This window comes from Xenopus tropicalis, chromosome 1, assembly GCF_000004195.4.
Source record: "Xenopus tropicalis strain Nigerian chromosome 1, UCB_Xtro_10.0, whole genome shotgun sequence".
Taxonomy (NCBI): domain Eukaryota; kingdom Metazoa; phylum Chordata; class Amphibia; order Anura; family Pipidae; genus Xenopus; species Xenopus tropicalis.
Genome location: NC_030677.2, coordinates 217,046,639 through 217,069,268, shown reverse-complemented (window position 1 = coordinate 217,069,268; position 22,630 = coordinate 217,046,639). Strand labels below are relative to the sequence as shown.

Genomic DNA, 22,630 nt, shown 5'->3' with positions numbered 1-22,630 from the left:
GTTCCAATCCCCGCCCCTCAGTGTCCCAATCCCCGCCCTCAGCGCCCAATCCCGCCCCATCAGCGCCCTAATCCCCGCTCCCCTCAGCGCCCCAATCCCCGCCCCTCAGTGCCCTATCCCCGCCCCTCAGTGTCCCAATCCCCGCCCCTCAGTGCTGCCTATCCCCCGCCCTTCAGTGTCCCAATCCTGCCCCTCAGTGTTCCAATCCCCGCCCCTCAGTGTCCCAATCCCCGCCCCTCAGCGCCCCAATCCCCGCCCCTCAGCGCCCCTATCCCCGCCCCTCAGTTCCAATCCCCGCCCCTCAGTGCGCGTATCCCCGCCCTCAGTGTCCCAATCCCTGCCCCTCAGTGTCCCAATCCCCGCCCCTCAGTGTCCCAATCCGCCGCCCTTCAGCGCCCCAATACCCGCCCCTCATGCCCCTATCCCCGCCCCTCAGTGTCCCAATCCCCGCCCCTCAGTGTCCCAATCCCGCCCCTCAGTGTCCAATCCCCGCCCCTCAGTGCCCCAATCCCCGCCCCTCAGTGTCCCAATCCCTGCCCCTCGCGAGTACCTCTATCCCCCAGCCCTCAGTGCCCCTATCCCCGCCCCTCAGTGTCCCAATCCCCGCCCCTCAGTGCTCCTATCGCCGCCCCTCAGTGTCCCAATCCCGCCCCTCAGTGCCCCTATCCCCCGCCCCTCAGTGCCCCAATCCCCGCCCCTCAGTGCCCCAATCCCCGCCCTTCAGTGCCCCTATCCCCGCCCCTCAGTGTCCCAATCCCCGCCCCTCAGTACTTCTATCCCCGCCCCTCAGTGCCATCTTTCCCCTGCCCTCGAGTGCCCCCCTATCCCCGCCCCCTCAGTGCCCCAATCCCCGCCCCCTCAGTGCGCCTATCCCCGCCCCTCAATGCCCCTATCCCGCCCTCAGTAGCCCCAATCCCGCCCCTCAGAGCCCGCCTATCCCGCCCCTCAGTGTCCAATTCCCCGCCCCTCAGTGCCCCTATCCCGCCCCTCAGTGCCCTTATCCCCCGCCCCTCAGTGCGCCTATCCCCGCTCCTCAGTGCCCCTATCCCCGCCCCTCAGTGCCCCATCCCCGCCCCCTCAGTGCCCCTATCCCCGCCCGTCAGTACCTCTATCCCCCGCCCCCTCGAGTGCCCCTATCCCCGCCCCTCAGTGCCCCAATCCCCGCCCCTCAGTGCGCCTATCCCCGCCCCTCAATGCCCCTATCCCCGCCCCTCAGTAGCCCCAATCCCCCGCCCCTCAGTGCGCCTATCCCCGCCCCTCAGTGCCCCTATCCCCGCCCCTCAGTGCCCCAATCCCCGCCCCTCAGTGCCCCTATCCGCCCTCAGTGCCCCATATCCCCGCCCCCATCAGTGCCCCAATCCCCGCCCCTCAGTGCCCCTATACCCGCCCCTCAGTACCTCTATCCCCCGCCCCTCAGTGCCCCTATCCCCGCCCCTCAGTGCTCCTATCCCCGCCCCTCAGTGCCCCTATCCCGGCCCCCTCAGTGCCCCATCCCGCCCCTCAGTGCCCCTATCCCCGCCCCTCAGTGCCCCTATCCCCGCCCTCAGTACCTCTATCCCCGGGCGGCCCCTCAGTGCCCCTATCCCCGCCCTCAGTGCCCCTATCCCCGCCCCTCAGTGCCCCTATCCCCGCCCTCATTGGCCCCTATCCCTGCCCCTCAGTGCCCCTATCCCCCGCCCCTCAGTGCGCCTATCCCCGCCCCTCAGTGCCCCAATCCCCGCCCCCTCAGTACTTCTATCAACCGCCCCTCAGTGCCTCTTTCCCCTGCCCCTCAGTGCCCCTATCCCCGCCCTCAGCGCCCCAATCCCCGCCCCTCAGTGCGCCTATCCCCGCCCCTCAATGCCCCTATCCCCGCCCCTCGAGTAGCCCCAATCCCCGCCCTCAGAGCGCCTAATTCCCCGCCCCTCAGTTTCCCAATCCCCGCCCCTCAGTGCCCCCTATCGCCCGCCGCCTCACGTGCCCTTATCCCCGCCCCTCAGTGCGCATCCCCGCTCACTCAGTGCCCCGTTCCACGCCCTCAGTGCCCTAATCCCGCCCTCAGTGCCTATCCCGCCCCTCATAGTACCATCTATCCCCGGCCCTCAGTGCCCCCTATTCCCCGCCCCTCAGTGCCCCAATCCCCGCCCCTCAGTGCGCCTATCCCCGCCCCTCAGTGCCCCTATCCCCAGCCCCTCTCAGTAGCCCCAATCCCCGCCCCTCAGTGCGCGTTCCCCGCCCCTCAGTGCCTCAATCCTTTTCCTTCCCCTCCCCACCCCCCCCACCGCCCTCAGTGCCCTATTCCCCGCCCGCCTTCAGTGCCCAATCCCGCCCTCAGTGCCCCTATCCCGCCCCTCAAGTACCTCTTTATCCCCCGCCCCCTCAGTGCCCTATCCCCGCCCGTCAGCCCTATCCCCGCCCCTCAGTGCTCCATATCCCCCGCCCCTCAGTGCGCCTATCCCGCCGCCTCAGGCCCCAATCCCCGCCCCTCAGTGCCCCTATCCCGCCCCCTCAGCTTTGCCCCTATCCCCGCCCCCTTCAGGAACCATCTATCCCGCCCCTCAGTGCCCCCTCATCCCCGCCCCTCAGTGACCTATCCCCGCCCTGTGCATGCCCCTATCCTGCCCCTCATGCCCTATTCCCCCGCCCCTCAGTGCGCCTATCCCCGCCCTCAGTGCCCCAATCCCGCCCCTCCGATACTTCTATCAACCGCCTCAGGCCTCCTTTCCCGGCCCTCAGCCTGCCCCTATCCCGCCCCTCAGCGCCCCAATCCCGCCCCTCATGCCGCCTATCCCCGCCCCTCAATTGCCTATCGCCCGCCTCAGTAGCTCCCAATCCCCGCCCGCTCAGAGCGGCCTATTCCCCGCCCTCAGTGTCCCATCCGCCGCCCCTTCAGTTGCCCCTATCGCCGCCCCTCAGTCCCCTTAATCCCGCCCCTCAGTGCGCCTATCCCCGCTCCTCATCTGCCCTATCCCCGCCCCTCAGTGCCTTTCCCCGCCCCTCAGGGCCCTATCCCGCCCCTCATACTCTATCCCCGCCCTCAGTGCCCTATGGCCGCCCTCAGTCCCCAATCCCGCCCTTCAGTCGCCTATCCCCGCCCTGCAATGCCCCTATTCCCCGCCCCTCAGTAGCCCAATCCCCGCTCAGTGCCGTCCTATCCCCGCCCCTCAGTGCCCCAATCCCCGCCCCTCCAGTGCCCCTATCCCGCCCCTCAGTAGCCCGAATCCCCGCCCCTCAGTGCCCCTATCCCCGCCTCAGCACTCATCCCCCGCCCCTCAGTTGCCCCTGATCCCCGCCCCTCAGTGCTCTTATCCCCGCCCTCAATGCCCAATCCCGCCCTCAGTGACCCCTATCCCGGCCCTCATACCTCATCCCCGCCCCTCAGTGCCCCTATCCCCGCCCCTCAGTGCCCCAATCCCCGCCCCTCAGTGCGCCTATCCCCGCCCCTCACTACGCGGCAATTACTTTAGTTTTACTGACGTTCAGCAACACATTCTCCCATGGTCCCTAGCGGCTCGTCCTCTTTCTTTGGCAACGCCCACAGACCTGCCACAGGCGGGGCTTGGCTGCTCTTCTATCTGCATAGAGCCGCCCCCTCCTGGCTGTCACTCCAAATGATATAGGGCCTGGCCCCGCCCCCAGCTTGCTTTAGCCCCGCCTCTGTCACACACTTCCTGCCCCAGTCCCTCAGTGGCGGCTCGGTGAGTGGGTTCCGGTCTGTCCTGCTATCCGGGCTGCGGGGCCTGAGGGCCGCTCTGTAGCTGAAGGGGGAGGCGGGAAGGCTCCTGACACAGCGGGTTACTGGGAAGTGGGTTGTTTTGCCGCTACCATGTCCCTCCGCCATTCCCTGGCGCCGCTTCCCGACTCCTCCGCTCCTGATATCCACAACCTGCAGCAACTGCATTCCGAGGTACGTCATGGGGCGGGGCAGGGGGAGGGGATGTGAGTGGCAGGGGGGGGCACAGGGATGTGTGAGTGGCAGGGGGGCACGGGCGGGTGAGTGGCAGGGGGGCAAGGGTATTGAGTGCAGGGGGGGCACAGGGGGCATGTGGCTGGCAGGGGGGGCACAGGGGCATGTGAGTGGCAGGGGAGGGCAGCAGGGGGTGTGAGTGGCAGGGGGCGCACAGGGGTGGTGGCAGTGGCAAGGGGGGCACAGGGGCGTGTGAGTGGCAGGGGGGGGGGCACAAGGGGTATGTAGTGCAGGGGAGGGACTAGGGCTATGTGAGTGCGGGGGCACGAGGGTTGTGAGTGGAGGGGGGGGCACAGTGTGAGTGCAGGGGGGGGCACAGGGTGATGTGAGTGCAGGGGGGCAGGGGTATGTGGTGGCAGGGGGGGGCACAGGGTATTGGAGTGCAGGGGGGGGCACCAGGGGTATGTAGGCGGGGGGGAAGGGATATGTGAGTGGCAGGGGGGGCACAGGGCATTGTGAGTGCAGGGGGCACAGTGTGCGTGTGTGGAGTGGCAGGGGGGCACAGGGTGTGAGTGGAGGGGGGCCAGGGCGTTGTGAGTGAGCAGGGGGGGCACAGGGATTATGTGGTGGCAGGGGGGGGCACAGGTGTGTGTGCGGTTGGCAGGGGCACAGGGGCCTGTGAGTGGGCAGGGGGGGCACAGGGGCGTGTGAGGGCAGGGGGGGCACGGTCGGTTGTGAGGGCAGGGGGGGGCACAGGCGCGCTGTGTGGGTGGCAGGGGGGGGCACAGGGGCGGTCCGGTGAGTGGCAGGGGGCGGCACAGGGTATGTGAGTGGAGGGGGCACAGGGGCGTGTGAGCTGGCAGGGGGGGACAGGGCGTGTGAGTGGCAGGGGGCACAGGGTATGTGAGTGGCAGGGGCACAGGGCGCGTGTGAGTGGCAGGGGGGGCCAGGGAGCGTTGCTGAAAGATGGCAGGGGGCACAGGGGGTGTGAGTGCAGGGGGGGCACAGAGGGCATGTGAAGTGGCAGGGGGGGGCACAGGGTGTGTGATGCAGGGGGGCACAGGTGCTTGAGTGGCCAGGGGGGGGCACAGGGGCGTGTGAGGCAGGGGGGCGGCCAAGGGTGGTGAGTGCAGGGGGGGGCACAGGGGAGTGTGGTGGCAGGGGGCACCAGGGCGTGTGAGTGGCAGGGGGGCACAGGGGTAGTAGTGGCAGGGGGGCACAGTGGGCTTTGTGGTGCAGGGGGGGCACGGGGTATGTGAGTGGCAGGGGGGCACAGGGTCTGTGAGTGGCGGGGGGGCACAGGTATGGTGAGGGCAGGGGGGGGGCACAGGGGTATGTGAGTGCAGGGGGGGGCACAGGGCGTGTGAGTGGCAGTGGTGGGCACAGGGCGTGGAGTGGCAGGGGGGGGCACAGGGCGTGGGTGGCAGGGGGGCACAGGGGCATAGTGAGTGGCAGGGGGACCGGGGGTATGTGAGTGGCAGGGGGGGCAACAGGGAGGATATGTGAGAGGCAGCGGGGGCACAGGCGGATATGTGAGTGGCAGGGGGGGCACAGGGGTGTGTGAGTGGCAGGGGCGCACAGGGTTGTGAGTGGCAGGGGGGCAACAGGTGTGTGGAGTGGCAGGGGGGCACAGGGGTGTGTGGTGGCAGGGGCCAGCGAGGGCACAGGGTGTTGTGAGTGCAGGGGGCGGGCACGGGGCGTATGATGAGTGGCAGGGGGACAGGGGTATGTGAGGGCAGGGGGGGCAATGGGATGTGAAGTGGCAGGGGGGAGACGGGGTGTGTGAGTGGCAGGGGGGGGCACAGGGGTGTGTTGAGTGCAGGGGGGGCACAGGAGTGTGTGGAGTGGCGGGGGCAAGGGGTGTTGAGTGGCAGGGGGCACAGGGCGTGTGATGAGTGGCAGGGGGGGAACATGGTGTGTGAGTGGCAGGGGGTGGCACAGGGGCGGTGAGTGGCAGGGGGGCAGTGGGCGGTGAGTGGCAGGGGGGCACAGGGGCGTGTGAGTGGGCGGGGCACGGGGCGTGTGAGTGGCAGGCGGGACAGGGCGCGTGTGAGTGGCAGGGGGGCACAGGGGTGTGGTTGTGCAGGGGGCAAGGGGCGTGTGATGGCGGGGGGCACAGGGTTGTGAGTGGCAGGGGGGCACAAGGGGCGTGTGCAGTGGCGGGCGGGCACAGGGGCGTGTGAGGTGGCAGCGGGGGGCACAGGGGCGTGTGAGTGGCAGGGGGGGGCACAGGGGCCGTGTGGTGGCAGATGGGGGGGCACAGGGGTATGTGAGTGGCAGGGGCTGGGGCACAGGGAGTGTGTGTGAGTGGCAGGGGGGGCACAGCCCATTATGCCATGTGTTTGGCTGACATTATTATGTACATAACGTGGTCTTTATATGTTTGGTGTCTCTCAAGCCAGCAGGTCTCCGTCTGGTCTGCAGCTCATCTTTGCGGTTTCTATAAGGGTCAGAGGAGGTTGCAGAAGAAACTTAATTAATCCTGGCCCCCCCCCCTATCTGCCCCCCCCGTATGCCTTTGTCATGTCCCATCGTAGTCTGTCCCTTCCTATCTAGCCTAAGAGCTCAGGCTTATCCCCCCCCCCCCCCAGTACTGCCTTATGCCTGTCCCATAGAAGCTAGTCTGTCCCTTCCCATATCTACCTAGAGCAGGCTTATCCCCCCCCAGTACTGCCTTATGGTCTGTCCCATCTAGTCCTGTCCCTTCCCCTATCTACCTAAGAGCTTCAGGCTTATCCCCCCCCCCCCCAGACTGCCATTATGTCTGTCCCATTGTCCTGTCCCTCCCATATCTACCTAAAAGCTCAGCTATCCCCCCCCCCCCCCAGTATGCCTTATGTCGTGTCCCAATCTAGTCATGTCCCTCCCTATCTACCTAAAGAGCTCAGGCTATATATCCCGCCCCCCCCCCCATACTGCCTATGTCTGTCCCATCTAGTCTCCCTTCCCTCTCTCCTAAGAGCTCAGGCTTATCCCCCCCACCCCCCCCCCCCCAGTACTGCCTTATGCTGTCCCATCTAGTCTGTCCCTTCCTACTTCTACCTAAAGAGCTCAGGGCTTATCCCCCCCCCCCCCAGTCTGCTTATGCTCTTCCCATCTAGTCTGTCCCTTCCCCTATCTACCTAAGAGCTCAGGCTTATCCCCCCCCCCAGACTGCCTATGCTGTTCCCATCTAAGTCTGGTCCCTTACCCCATCTACCTAAAGAGCTCAGGCTTAATCCCCCCCCCCGTACTGCCTTATGCCTGTCCATCTAGTCTGGCCGCATTCCCCTATCTACCGCTAAAGCAGCTCAGGGCTTATCCCCCCCCCCCCCCCCCCCCCCCCCACCCCCGATACGCCTTTGCCTGTCCATCTAGTCATGTGTCCTCCCTATCTACTAAGAGCTCAGGCTTATCCCCCCCCCCCCCCCCCCCCCCCCACCCCCCCCCCCCCCCCACCCAGTACTGCCTATGTTCAGTCCCATCTAGTCTGTCCCTAGTTCCCCTATCTAGCCTAAAGAGCTCAGGCTTATCCCCCCCAGTACTCTTTATGCCTGCTCCCTCAGTCTTCCCTTACCCTAGTCTACCTAAAGAGCTCAGGCTCGTATCCCCCCCCCCTCCCCCCCCTCCCCCCCCTAGTACTGCCTTATGCCTTCCCATCTAGTCTGTCCCTTCCCCTATCTACCTAAAGAGCTCAGGCTTATCCCCCCCCCCCCCCCCAGTACTGCCTTATGTCTGTCCCATCTAGTCTGTCCCTTCCCTTCTACCTAAAGGAGCTCAGGCTTATCCCCCCCCCCCGAGTACTGCCTTATGTCTGTCCCATCTAGTCTGTCCCTTCCCCTATCTACCTAAAGAGCTCAGGCTTATCCCCCCCCCCCAGTACTGCCTTATGTCTGTCCCATTCTAGTCTGTCCCGTTCCCCTATCTACCTAAAGAGCCAGGCTTATCCCCCCCCCCCAGTACTGCCTTATGTCTGTCCCATCTAGTCTGTCCCTTCGCCCTATCTACCTAAAGAGCTCAGGCTTATCCCCCCCCCAGTACTGCCTTATGTCTGTCCCATCTAGTCTGTCCCTTCCCCTATCTACCTAAAGAGCTCAGGCTTATCCCCCCCCCCCCAGTACTGCCTTTATGTCTGTCCCATCTAGTCTGTCCCTCCCCCTATCTACCTAAAGAGCTCAGGCTTATCCCCCCCCCAGTACTGCCTTATGTCTGTCCCATCTAGTCTGTCCCTTCCCCTATCTACCTAAGAGCTCAGGCTTATTCCCCCCCCCCCCCCCAGTACTGCCTTATGTCTGTCCCATCTAGTCTGTCCCTTCCCCTATCTACCTAAAGAGCTCAGGCTTATCACCCCCCCCCCCCCCAGTACTGCCTTATGTCTGTCCCATCTAGTCTGTCCCTTCCCCTATCTACCTAAAGAGCTCAGGCTTATCCCCCGCGCCCCCCCAGTACTGCCTTATGTCTGTCCCACTAGTCTGTTCCCTTCCCTATCTACCTAAAGAGCTCAGGCTTATCCCCCCCCCCCCCCCCCCCTACTGCCTATGTCTGTCCCTTCCCTATCTACCTAAAGAGCTCAGGCTTATCTTCAACCCCCGCCCCCCCCCCAGTACTGCCTTATGTCTGTCCCATCTAGTCTTGTCCTTCCCCTATCTACCTAAAGAGCTCAGGCTTATCCCCCCCCCCCCAGTACTGCCTTATGTCTGTCCTTCCCTATCTACCTAAAGAGCTCAGGCTTATCTCCACCCCCCCCCCCCAGTATGCCTTATGTCTGTCCCATCTAGTCTGTCCCTTCCCCTATCTACCTAAAGAGCTCAGGCTTATCCCCCCCCCCCAGTACTGCCTTATGTCTGTCCCATCTAGTTGGTCCCTTCCCTATCTACCTAAAGAGCTCAGGCTTATCCCCCCCCCCCAGTACTGCCTTATGTCTGTCCCATCTAGTCTGTCCCTTCCCCTATCTACCTAAAGAGCTCAGGCTTATCCCCCCCCCCCCCCCCCAGTACTGCCTTATGTCTGTCCAATCTAGTCTGTCCCTTCCCCTATCTACCCATAAGAGCTCAGGCTTATCCCCCCCCGCCCAGTACTGCCTTATGTCTGTCCATCTAGTCTGTCCCTTCCCCTATCTACCTAAAGAGCTCAGGCTTATCCCCCCCCCCCAGTACTGCCTTTATTTGTCTGTCCCATCTAGTCTGTCCCTTCCCCTTATCTACCTAAAGAGCTCAGGCTTATCCCCCCCCCCAGTACTGCCTTATGTCGTGTCCCATCTAGTCTGTCCCTTCCCTATCTACCTAAAGAGCTCAGGCTTATCCCCCCCCCCCCCCAGTACTGCCTTATGTCTGTCCCATCTAGTCTGTCCCTTCCCCTATCTACCTAAAGAGCTCAGGCTTATCTCCCCCCCCCCTCCCCCAGTACTGCCTTATGTCTGTCCCATCTAGTCTGTCCCTTCCCCTATCTACCTAAAGAGCTCAGGCTTATCCCCCCCCCCAGTACTGCCTTATGTCTGTCCCATCTAGTCTGTCCCTCCCCTATCTACCTAAAGAGCTCAGGCTTATCTCCCCCCCCCCCCAGTACTGCCTTATGTCTGTCCCATCTAGTCTGTCCCTTCCCCTATCTACCTAAAGAGCTCAGGCTTATCCCCCCCCCCCCAGTACTGCCCTATGTCTGTCCCATCTAGTGTCCCTTCCCCTATCTACCTAAAGAGCTCAGGCTTATCTCCCCCCCCAGTACTGCTTATGTCTGTCCCATCTAGTTCTGTCCTTCCCCTATCTACCTAAAGAGCTCAGGCTTAACAACCCCCCCCCCCCCCAGTACTGCTTATTATGTCTGTCCCCATCTAGTCTGTCCCTTCCCCTATCTACCTAAGAGCTCAGGCTTTCCCCCCCCCCCCCCCCACTACTGCCTAAAGGCTCAGCATCTTTATGTAATGGCTTTCGGGTTGAGCATGTGATGTGGGGAGGCGGAGCTGAGCAGCGCACGTAGGGTCTGGGGCAGTCGCCATATCGTCTCTTTTTCAGCATAAGAAGAGAACTGTTACATAAAGCACTTGCAATAAGAACATGGGGCGGGTAGGTGTCTTGTTAGAGGGGTTTTCTCTCTTTGTTTTGTCAGTGTAATTTCCCAGGCAAAGTCACCACTTGTTCTTCTCTTCCCCCCCCAGCAGCCCCATCTCCATTCTCAGCTCGATGATTTTGCCAGAACCAATGGCATCAGCCTTGGGCCGTTGAAAAGCATCGTAAAAAGCATCTTCCTCATCCTCAATGGTAAGGGCAGGGGCGGAGCTAATAGTAAATGGTAACTAAGCCATCACTGCTATAGATATATATACCTGGAGCAGTACTATTGCTCCACTGGCAGTGCACTCATTAATCCTGGCTTCTCTATTGGTACTTTCCTTGGTAAGGGGAGGAGCAAGTTGGCTGTTGGACGTGTTTCCGAGGTTTAAAGGAGAAGCAAAGCTCATGCCAATAGATTGGCCACAATAGTGCAAACTACAAAACTATATTTATTCTGCAGAAAGCTTTACCTGCCTGTGTAACAGCCCTAGGAGCTCCCTCTGTTTGTTGAAGGTAGCAGCTGCCATTTTAGCTCGGTCTTAGGTCACTTCCCTGCCTGCCTGGTAGCTCTGGGCTCAGATTACAGAAGGGAGGGGAGAGGGAGAAGGGAGGGGTAGAGAGGAGCAAGCTGAGTTGAGAGAGGGACACGGGTGGATTTATATTCTCTCATTGATATTATACAGTGCAATGCGCAGCTGTAGGGTGACACTGGGTGGGGGCGGCTTCTAACTGTCATTTTCTCTCCTCTCAGATGCACTGAAAAGGAATGTGAGCGCCGAGCAGCTGAGAAACGATTTGATTGGTTTGGGTGAGTGGCTTATTTACTTGGGTCCTTGGGGTGAGTGCAGCAAACATACAAATATTCACTGATAAAAGAGGTACAGAGGGTCCTGCTCCACTGAGCTTACAATCTAATAGGTGCGGGGAGTATGAGGCACAAGGGGGAAAGTCACAAAAGTGATGTAAATACGATCTCCATATTCACAAACCTGAATCTGCTCAGCCGCTAAAGGCACAATCATTAGTACCAGGCGCAGGTACGGCCGAGAGTCACCTGATGGCAGACTGACAGGGGAGGAGGGGCTAAAGGCACAATCATTAGTACCAGGCACAGGTACGGCCGAGAGTCACCTGATGGCAGATTGACAGGGGAGGAGGGGCTAAAGGCACAATCATTAGTACCAGGCACAGGTACGGCCGAGAGTCACCTGATGGCAGATTGACAGGGGAGGAGGGGCTAAAGGCACAATCATTAGTACCAGGCGCAGGTACGGCTGAGAGTCACCTGATGGCAGACTGACAGGGGAGGAGGGGCTAAAGGCACAATCATTAGTACCAGGCACAGGTACGGCCGAGAGTCACCTGATGGCAGACTGACAGGGGAGGAGGGGCTAAAGGCACAATCATTAGTACCAGGCGCAGGTACGGCCGAGAGTCACCTGATGGCAGACTGACAGGGAAGGAGGGGCTAAAGGCACAATCATTAGTACCAGGCGCAGGTACGGCCGAGAGTCACCTGATGGCAGACTGACAGGTTTAGGAGGAGGAGCTAAAGGCACAATCATTAGTACCAGGCGCAGGTACGGCTGAGAGTCACCTGATGGCAGACTGACAGGGGAGGAGGGGCTAAAGGCACAGTCATTAGTACCAGGCGCAGGTACGGCTGAGAGTCACCTGATGGCAGACTGACAGGGGAGGAGGGGCTAAAGGCACAATCATTAGTACCAGGCATAGGTACGGCTGAGAGTCACCTGATGGCAGACTGACAGGGGAGGAGGGGCTAAAGGCACAGTCATTAGTACCAGGCATAGGTACGGTTGAGAGTCACCTGATGGCAGACTGACAGGGGAGGAGGGGCTAAAGGCACAATCATTAGTACCAGGCACAGGTACGGCTGAGAGTCACCTGATGGCAGACTGACAGGGGAGGGGGGCTAAAGGCACAATCATTAGTACCAGGCATAGGTACGGCTGAGAGTCACCTGATGGCAGACTGACAGGGGAGGAGGGGCTAAAGGCACAGTCATTAGTACCAGGCATAGGTACGGCTGAGAGTCACCTGATGGCAGACTGACAGGGGAGGAGGGGCTAAAGGCACAATCATTAGTACCAGGCACAGGTACGGCTGAGAGTCACCTGATGGCAGACTGACAGGGGAGGAGGGGCTAAAGGCACAATCATTAGTACCAGCATAGGTACGGCTGAGAGTCACCTGATGGCAGACTGACAGGGAGGAGGGGCTAAAGGCCAGTCATTAGTACCAGGCATAGGTTACGGCTGAGAGTCACCTGATGGCAGACTGACAGGGGAGGAGGGGTAAAGGCACAATCATTAGTACCAGGCACAGGTACGGCTGAGAGTCACCTGATGCAGATGACAGGGTAGGAGGGCTAAAGGCACATCATTAGTACCAGGCATAGGTACGGCTGAGAGTCACCTGATGGCAGACTGACAGGGGAGGAGGGGCTAAAGGCACAAGTCATTAGTACCAGGCATAGGTACGGCTGAGAGTCACCTGATGCAGGACTGACAGGAGGAGGGGCTAAAGGCACAATCATTATTACCAGGCACAGGTCACGGCGAGAGTCACCTGATGGCAGACTGACAGGTTTAGAGGAGGGCTAAAGCAACAATCATTAGTACCAGGCACAGGTACGGCCGAGAGTCACCTGATGGCAGACTGACAGGTTTAGGAGGAGGAGCTAAAGGCACAATCATTAGTACCAGGCACAGGTACGGCTGAGAGTCACCTGATGGCAGGCTGACAGGTTTAGGAGGAGGGGCTAAAACACAATCATTATTACCAGGCACAGGTACGGCTGAGAGTCACCTGATGGCAGACTGACAGGTTTAGGAGGAGGGGCTAAAGGCACAATCATTAGTACCAGGCACAGGTACGGCCGAGTCACCTGATGGCAGACTGACAGGTTTAGGAGGAGGAGCTAAAGGCACAATCATTAGTACCAGGCACAGGTACGCCCGAGAGTCACCTGATGGCAGACTGACAGGTTTAGGAGGAGGGGCTAAAGGCACAATCATTAGTACCAGGCACAGGTACGGCCGAGAGTCACCTGATGGCAGACTGACAGGTTTAGGAGGAGGAGCTAAAGGCACAATCATTAGTACCAGGCACAGGTACGGCTGAGAGTCACCTGATGGCAGACTGACAGGTTTAGGAGGAGGGGCTAAAGGCACAATCATTAGTACCAGCACAGGTACGGCTGAGAGTCACCTGATGCAGACTGACAGGTTTAGGAGGAGGGCTAAAGGCACAATCATTAGTACCAGCACAGTACGCGAGAGTCACCTGATGGCAGACTGACAGGTTTTAGGAGGAGGAGCTAAGGCCACAATCATTAGTACCAGGCACAGGTACGGCTGAGAGTCACCTGATGCAGACTGACAGGTTTAGGAGGGAGGGGCTAAAGGCACAATCATTAGTACAGGCACAGGTACGGCCGAGAGTCACCCTCGATGGCAGACTGACAGGTTTAGGGAGGAGGAGCTAAGGCACAATCATTAGTACCAGGCACAGGTACGGCTGAGAGTCACCTGATGGCAGGCTGACAGGTTTAGGAGGAGGGGCTAAAGACACAATCATTATTACCAGGCACAGGTACGGCTGAGAGTCACCTGATGGCAGACTGACAGGTTTAGGAGGAGGGGCTAAAGGCACAATCATTAGTACCAGGCACAGGTACGGCCGAGTCACCTGATGGCAGACTGACAGGTTTAGGAGGAGGAGCTAAAGGCACAATCATTAGTACCAGGCACAGGTACGGCTGAGAGTCACCTGATGGCAGGCTGACAGGTTTAGGAGGAGGGGCTAAAGGCGAGTACCAGGCACAGGTACGGCTGAGAGTCACCTGATGGCAGGCTGACAGGTTTAGGAGGAGGGGCTAAAGGCACAATCATTAGTACCAGGCACAGGTACGGCTGAGAGTCACCTGATGGCAGGCTGACAGGTTTAGGAGGAGGGGCTAAAGGCACAATCATTAGTACAAGGCATGGGTACGGCTGAGAGTCACCTGATTGCAGACTGACAGGGGAGGAGGGGCTAAAGGAGGAGCAAAGTACATAGAGGGAGGGCAAGCATTGTAATAAATCATAATAAAGGTATTTCTCTTAAATGACACGTGTCCCTTGTATGATCCACAGGCCTCGATGAGGAAAAAGCTTCATACTTTGAGTATCAGGTGAGGGATGTGCCAGTCTGTGTGTTCCCCTGAGAGGGTTGGGGGGGTGTGGCTGATACAGGGGCTCAGGGTCGGGGGGTGTGGCTGATACAGGGGCTCAGGGTCGGGGGGTGTGGATGATACAGGGGCTCAGGGTCGGGGGGTGTGGCTGATACAGGGACTCAGGGTCGGGGGGTGTGGCTGATACAGGGGCTCAGGGTCAGGGGGTGTGGCTGATACAGGGGCTCAGGGTCGGGTTTGTGGATGATACAGGGGCTCAGGGTCGGGTTTGTGGATGATACAGGGGCTCAGGGTCGGGGGGGTGTGGATGATACAGGGGCTCAGGGTTGGGGTGTGGATGATACAGGGCTCAGGGTCGGGGGTGTGGATGATTACAGGGGCTCAGGGTCGGGGGGTGTGGATGATACAGGGGCTCAGGGTCGGGGGGTGTGGATGATACAGGGGCTCAGGGTCGGGGGGTTGTGGCTGATACAGGGGCTCAGGGTCGGGGGGTGTGGATGATACAGGGGCTCAGGGTCGGGGGTGTGGCTGATACGGGGGTTGGGGTGTGACTGATACAGGGGCTGGGGGTGTGGCTGATACAGGGGCTCAGGGTCGGGCTGGCTGATACAGGGCTCAGGGTCGGGGTTGGGCTTACAGGGGCTCAGGGTCGGGGGTGTGGATGATACAGGGGCTCAGGGTCGGGGGGTGTGGATGATACAGGGGCTCAGGGTCGGGGGTGTGGCTGATACAGGGGCTCAGGGTCGGGGGGTGTGGCTGATACAGGGGCTCAGGGTCGGGGGGTGTGGATGATACAGGGGCTCAGGGTCGGGGGGTGTGGATGATACAGGGGCTCAGGGTGGGGGTGTGGATGATACAGGGGCTCAGGGTCGGGGTGTGGATGATACAGGGGCTCAGGGTCGGGGGGTGTGGATGGGTCAGGGTCGGGCAGGGGCTCAGGGTCGGGGGGTGTGGATGATACAGGGGCTCAGGTCGGGGGGGGTGTGGATGATACAGGGGCTCAGGGTCGGGGGGTGTGGATGATACAGGGGCTCAGGGTCGGGGGGTGTGGATGATACAGGGGCTCAGGGTCGGGGGTGTGGATGATACAGGGGCTCAGGGTCGGGGGGTGTGGATGATACAGGGGCTCAGGGTCGGGGGGTGTGGATGATACAGGGGCTCAGGGTCGGGGGGTGTGGATGATACAGGGGCTCAGGGTCGGGGGTGTGGATGATACAGGGGCTCAGGGTCGGGGGTGTGGATGATACAGGGGCTCAGGGTCGGGGGGTGTGGATGATACAGGGGCTCAGGGTCGGGGGGTGTGGATGATACAGGGGCTCAGGGTCGGGGGGTGTGGATGATACAGGGGCTCAGGGTCTGGGGGGTGTGGATGATACAGGGGGTCGGGGGGTGTGGCTGATACAGTGGGTCGCGGGGGTGTGGATGATACAGGGGCTCAGGGTTGGGGGGTGTGGATGATACAGGGGCTCAGGGTTGGGGGGTGTGGATGATACAGGGGCTCAGGGTGGGTTTCCCCTTTAGCCAGTAACCAGTTGCCCCCGGGTGTTTGCCTTGCAGTGGGGCACTGACCTGTCGCTGCTGAGCTGGATGGCAGCGGAACGAACGTTATTGATAAATCAGCTGGTCGACATGGAATGGAAGTTTGGAGGTAACGGCAGTGATTGTTTTTCTCCCTTGGGTGCCCACCCTGCTTGTTATTGTTATTGTGACGGTCCCTTCCCGTTGCAGTTACAGCCGCCAGCAGCGAGACGGACAAGTCTGGAAGCATCTTTCTACAGGTCAGTACCGTGGGCATCCTGCTAGTGGGGCAGTTCTACTTGTATAGTGCCCCGGGGCATATTGGCACCACTGAGGGGTGGGGGGAGAATTTGGAGGGTGCTGGCATGGGACAGTTTTGGGGGAGACTGAGGGGGTGGGACTGACAGGTGTATGGATGGAGAAGTGGGAGGGGAGACTGAGGGGGTGGGACAGACAGGTGTATGGATGGAGAAGTGGGAGGGGAGACTGAGGGGGTGGGACAGACAGGTGTATGGATGGAGAAGTGGGAGGGGAGACTGAGGGGGTGGGACAGACAGGTGTATGGATGGAGAAATGGGAGGGGAGACTGAGGGGGTGGGACAGACAGGTGTATGGATGGAGCAGTGGGAGGGGAGACTGAGGGGGTGGGACAGACAGGTGTATGGATGGAGCAGTGGGAGGGGAGACTGAGGGGGTGGGACAGACAGGTGTATGGATGGAGCAGTGGGAGGGGAGACTGAGGGGGTGGGACAGACAGGTGTATGGATGGAGCAGTGGGAGGGGAGACTGAGGGGGTGGGACAGACGTATGGATGGAGCAGTGGGAGGGGAGACTGAGGGGGTGGGACAGACAGGTGTATGGATGGAGCAGTGGGAGGGGAGACTGAGGGGGTGGGACAGACAGGTGGATGGATGGAGCAGTGGGAGGGGAGACTGAGGGGGTGGGACAGACAGGTGTATGGATGGAGCAGTGGGAGGGGAGACTGAGGGGGTGGGACAGACAGGTGTATGGATGGAGCAGTGGGAGGGGAGACTGAGGGGGTGGGACAGACAGGTGGATGGATGGAGCAGTGGGAGGGGAGACTGAGGGGGTGGGACAGACAGGTGTATGGATGGAGCAGTGGGAGGGGAGACTGAGGGGGTGGGACTGACAGGTGTATGGATGGAGCAGTGGGAGGGGAGACTGAGGGGGTGGGACTGACAGGTGTATGGATGGAGCAGTGGGAGGGGAGACTGAGGGGGTGGGACAGACAGGTGTATGGATGGAGCAGTGGGAGGGGAGACTGAGGGGGTGGGACTGACAGGTGTATGGATGGAGCAGTGGGAGGGGAGACTGAGGGGGTGGGACTGACAGGTGTATGGATGGAGCAGTGGGAGGGGAGACTGAGGGGGTGGGACAGACAGGTGTATGGATGGAGCAGTGGGAGGGGAGACTGAGGGGGTGGGACAGACAGGTGTATGGATGGAGCAGTGGGAGGGGAGACTGAGGGGGTGGGACAGACAGGTGTATGGATGGAGAAGTGGGAGGGGAGACTGAGGGGGTGGGACAGACAGGTGTATGGATGGAGAAGTGGGAGGGGAGACTGAGGGGGTGGGACAGACAGGTGTATGGATGGATCTCCCATGCTCCCCACTGAAGCACAGAGTGACTTTTCTTCTGTTTATTTGGTTTCAGCTGAAGATGATGGTGCGGAGGGGCAGTGTCACTGAGCCCATCTATGTAGGTAAGTTTAACTTGAGTCACGCCCGGATGCCTCGTTGAGTATGGCAGCTCCCACACAAGCTTTCATATTTCCCAAAGCTGTGTCCAAATCTAATATTCCTTTCTTGGCTCTCTCCCCCAGAGCTGACTCTCCCTCAGTTCTACAGTTTCCTGCATGAGATAGAGCGTGCCAAGAACAGCCTGGAATGCTTCTCCTGAGGCGGCATCCTATGCCCAGTGCCCTTACCCACGGGCACCTTTCATGTTGGGCCAGTTCATCGCTGTGACAGGAGCTCTGGAGCTGTGTGGGATTCAGAGATAATGGGAACTTACTGGGTACCCCCCCCCCCCCCCAAATACAAGTATTGAACTCACAACAACTCCTCATCTTCCTGCAGCAAAGTTACCCTTCCCCTCCCCAAGTGGCACAGCCCCCACTCCAGCTACCTACAGATTTAGTCTTTCCTTCTTACGTGCCAGTATAACCCAGGGCTCCCCTAATTCATAATAGGGTAACATATGTGCAAGGAAATGTGTTGTATCACCCATCCTACTCGACTTACCTAAATATCTAGAGCAACAAATAAGGGCCTTAGCCCATAACAAGGTTACAGATATATAGAAACATTGGGGTAACAGTCACCCTGCTATAGTTCCAGGGGTACCCAGGGCACAAATAAGCACTCACCCCAAATCCCCCCCTAACTGGCCTTCAGGCTGGGCCCCCTTAGCCCATAACAAGGTTACAGATATATAGAAACATTGGGGTAACAGTCACCCCGCTATAGTTCCAGGGGTACCCAGGGCACAAATAAGCACTCACCCCCAAATCCCCCCCTAACTGGCCTTCAGGCTGGGCCCCCTTAGCCCATAACAAGGTTACAGATATATAGAAACATTGGGGTAACAGTCACCCCGCTATAGTTCCAGGGGTACCCAGGGCACAAATAAGCACTCACCCCAAATCCCCCCTAACTGGCCTTCAGGCTGGGCCCCCTTAGCCCATAACAAGGTTACAGATATATAGAAACATTGGGGTAACAGTCACCCCGCTATAGTTCCAGGGGTACCCAGGGCACAAGCACTCACCCCAAATCCCCCCCTAACTGGCCTTCAGGCTGGGCCCCCTTAGCCCATAACAAGGTTACAGATATATAGAAACATTGGGGTAACAGTCACCCCGCTATAGTTCCAGGGGTACCCAGGGCACAAATAAGCACTCACCCCAAATCCCCCCCTAACTGGCCTTCAGGCTGGGCCCCCTTAGCCCATAACAAGGTTACAGATATATAGAAACATTGGGGTAACAGTCACCCCGCTATAGTTCCAGGGGTACCCAGGGCACAAATAAGCACTCACCCCAAATCCCCCCTAACTGGCCTTCAGGCTGGGCCCCCTTAGCCCATAACAAGGTTACAGATATATAGAAACATTGGGGTAACAGTCACCCCGCTATAGTTCCAGGGGTACCCAGGGCACAAATAAGCACCCCAAATCCCCCCCTAACTGGCCTTCAGGCTGGGCCCCCTTAGCCCATAACAAGGTTACAGATATATAGAAACATTGGGGTAACAGTCACCCCGCTATAGTTCCAGGGGTACCCAGGGCACAAATAAGCACTCACCCCAAATCCCCCCCTAACTGGCCTTCAGGCTGGGCCCCCTTAGCCCATAACAAGGTTACAGATATATAGAAACATTGGGGTAACAGTCACCCCGCTATAGTTCCAGGGTACCCAGGGCACAAATAAGCACCCCAAATCCCCCCCTAACTGGCCTTCAGGCTGGGCCCCCTTAGCCCATAACAAGGTTACAGATATATAGAAACATTGGGGTAACAGTCACCCCGCTATAGTTCCAGGGGTACCCAGGGCACAAATAAGCACTCACCCCAAATCCCCCCCTAACTGGCCTTCAGGCTGGGCCCCCTTAGCCCATAACAAGGTTACAGATATATAGAAACATTGGGGTAACAGTCACCCCGCTATAGTTCCAGGGGTACCCAGGGCACAAATAAGCACTCACCCCAAATCCCCCCCTAACTGGCCTTCAGGCTGGGCCCCCTTACCCCAATGTTTCTATATATCTGTAACCTTGTTATGGGCTAAGGGGGCCCAGCCTGAAGGCCAGTTAGGGGGGGATTTGGGGTGAGTGCTTATTTGTGCCCTGGGTACCCCTGGAACTATAGCGGGGTGACTGTTACCCCAATGTTTCTATATATCTGTAACCTTGTTATGGGCTAAGGGGGCCCAGCCTGAAGGCCAGTTAGGGGGGGATTTGGGGTGAGTGCTTATTTGTGCCCTGGGTACCCCTGGAACTATAGCGGGGTGACTGTTACCCCAATGTTTCTATATATCTGTAACCTTGTTATGGGCTAACAGTCACCCCGCTATAGTTCCAGGGGTACCCAGGGCACAAATAAGCACTCACCCCTCACTATGCAGCCCTGAAGTACCGGCCCCTCGAATACCCTAACAATAGAGATGCAATGTGCCATATCGGGGCAGATTTCATTTGGTTATTATGGCCAGTCCAGCCGCTGCCTCTAGAGTTCTGGTCTCAGGGAAGCAAGAGGGACCAGTTGCCCAGACACTGTGTTCTTAGGGGTACACACTGACCAATCCGCTCTGCCAGCAACTCAGTGCCATCCTCCCTGGCCAACCATCTGTTTGTACTGGCCAATTTTTTTTTATGATTGCATTTCAATAAAGGACAAATGTAAATCCTAATGAAGCTTTGCTTCCGCAGCCCTTTACATTGGGGAGACAGAGCAATGCTGTATATACAGCCCAGTGTAGGGAGGGGAGCGCAGGCCTTTACATTGGGGAGACAGAGCAATGCTGTATATACAGCCCAGTGTAGGGAGGGGAGCGCAGGCCTTTACATTGGGGAGACAGAGCAATGCTGTATATACAGCCCAGTGTAGGGAGGGGAGCGCAGACCTTTACATTGGGGAGACAGAGCAATGCTGTATATACAGCCCAGTGTAGGGAGGGGAGCCCGGCCTTTACATTGGGGAGACAGAGCAATGCTGTATATACAGCCCAGTGTAGGGAGGGGAGCCAGGCCTTTACATTGGGGAGACAGAGCAATGCTGTATATACAGCCCAGTGTAGGGAGGGGAGCGCAGACCTTTACATTGGGGAGACAGAGCAATGCTGTATATACAGCCCAGTGTAGGGAGGGGAGCGCAGGCCTTTACATTGGGGAGACAGAGCAATGCTGTATATACAGCCCAGTGTAGGGAGGGGAGGCAGGCCTTTTACATTGGGGAGACAGAGCAATGCTGTATATACAGCCCAGTGTAGGGAGGGGAGCCCTTTACATTGGGGAGACAGAGCAATGCTGTATATACAGCCCAGTGTAGGGAGGGGAGCCCTTTACATTGGGGAGACAGAGCAATGCTGTATATACAGCCCAGTGTAGGGAGGGGGGCGCAGGCCTTTACATTGGGGAGACAGAGCAATGCTGTATATACAGCCCAGTGTAGGGAGGGGAGCGCAGGCCTTTACATTGGGGAGACAGAGCAATGCTGTATATACAGCCCAGTGTAGGGAGGGGAGCGCAGACCTTTACATTGGGGAGACAGAGCAATGCTGTATATACAGCCCAGTGTAGCGAGGGGAGCGCAGCCTTTACATTGGGGAGACAGAGCAATGCTGTATATACAGCCCAGTGTAGGGAGGGGAGCGCAGACCTTTACATTGGGGAGACAGAGCAATGCTGTATATACAGCCCAGTGTAGGGAGGGGAGCCCAGGCCTTTACATTGGGGAGACAGAGCAATGCTGTATATACAGCCCAGTGTAGGGAGGGGAGCGCAGGCCTTTACATTGGGGAGACAGAGCAATGCTGTATATACAGCCCAGTGTAGGGAGGGGAGCGCAGACCTTTACATTGGGGAGACAGAGCAATTCTGTATATACAGCCCAGTGTAGGGAGGGGAGCCCTTACATTGGGGAGACAGAGCAATGCTGTATATACAGCCCAGTGTAGGGAGGGGAGCGCAGGCCTTTACATTGGGGAGACAGAGCAATTGCTGTATATACAGCCCAGTGTAGGGAGGGGAGCGCAGGCCTTTACATTGGGGAGACAGAGCAATGCTGTATATACAGCCCAGTGTAGGGAGGGAGCGCAGACCTTACATTGGGGAGACAGAGCAATGCTGTATATACAGCCCAGTGTAGGGAGGGGAGCGCAGGCCTTTACATTGGGAGACAGAGCATGCTGTATATACAGCCCAGTGTAGGGAGGGGAGCGCAGCCTTTACATTGGGGAGACAGAGCAATGCTGTATATACAGCCCAGTGTAGGGAGGGGAGCGCAGACCTTTACATTGGGGAGACAGAGCAATGCTGTATATACAGCCCAGTGTAGGGAGGGGAGCCCTTTACATTGGGGAGACAGAGCAATGCTGTATATACAGCCCAGTGTAGGGAGGGGAGCCCTTTACATTGGGGAGACAGAGCAATGCTGTATATACAGCCCAGTGTAGGGAGGGGAGCCCTTTACATTGGGGAGACAGAGCAATGCTGTATACGCAGCCCAGTGTAGGGAGGGGAGCGCAGGCCTTTTACATTGGGGAGACAGAGCAATTCTGTATATACAGCCCAGTGTAGGGAGGGGGGCGCAGGCCTTTACATTGGGGAGACAGAGCAATTCTGTATATACAGCCCAGTGTAGGGAGGGGGGGCGCAGGCCTTTACATTGGGGAGACAGAGCAATGCTGTATATACAGCCCAGTGTAGGGAGGGGAGCGCAGGCCTTTACATTGGGGAGACAGAGCAATTCTGTATATACAGCCCAGTGTAGGGAGGGGGGCGCAGGCCTTTACATTGGGGAGACAGAGCAATGCTGTATATACAGCCCAGTGTAGGGAGGGGAGCCCTTTACATTGGGGAGACAGAGCAATGCTGTATATACAGCCCAGTGTAGGGAGGGGAGCGCAGGCCTTTACATTGGGGAGACAGAGCAATGCTGTATATACAGCCCAGTGTAGGGAGGGGAGCGCAGGCCTTTACATTGGGGAGACAGAGCAATGCTGTATATACAGCCCAGTGTAGGGAGGGGAGCGCAGGCCTTTACATTGGGGAGACAGAGCAATGCTGTATATACAGCCCAGTGTAGCGAGGGGAGCGCAGGCCTTTACATTGGGGAGACAGAGCAATGCTGTATATACAGCCCAGTGTAACGAGGGGAGCGCAGGCCTTTATATTGGGGAGACAGAGCAATGCTGTATATACAGCCCAGTGTAGCGAGGGAGCGCAGGCCTTTACATTGGGGAGACAGAGCAATGCTGTATATACA

The 22,630-nt window shown here is 58.9% G+C and overlaps 1 protein-coding gene across 1 annotated transcript; it reads left to right on the top strand.

The window, feature by feature from the left end:
* The first annotated feature begins 3,632 nt into the window (after positions 1–3,632).
* commd7 (COMM domain containing 7) lies at positions 3,633–17,679 on the top strand. Its single transcript, XM_031906871.1, has 8 exons — positions 3,633–3,886; positions 9,912–10,119; positions 10,664–10,720; positions 14,070–14,107; positions 15,665–15,755; positions 15,836–15,885; positions 17,300–17,348; positions 17,469–17,679. Exons 1-8 carry the CDS (start codon positions 3,806–3,808, stop codon positions 17,543–17,545), a joined length of 651 nt encoding a protein of 216 aa, XP_031762731.1. The 5' UTR covers positions 3,633–3,805; the 3' UTR covers positions 17,546–17,679.
* The last annotated feature ends 4,951 nt before the right edge of the window (positions 17,680–22,630 follow it).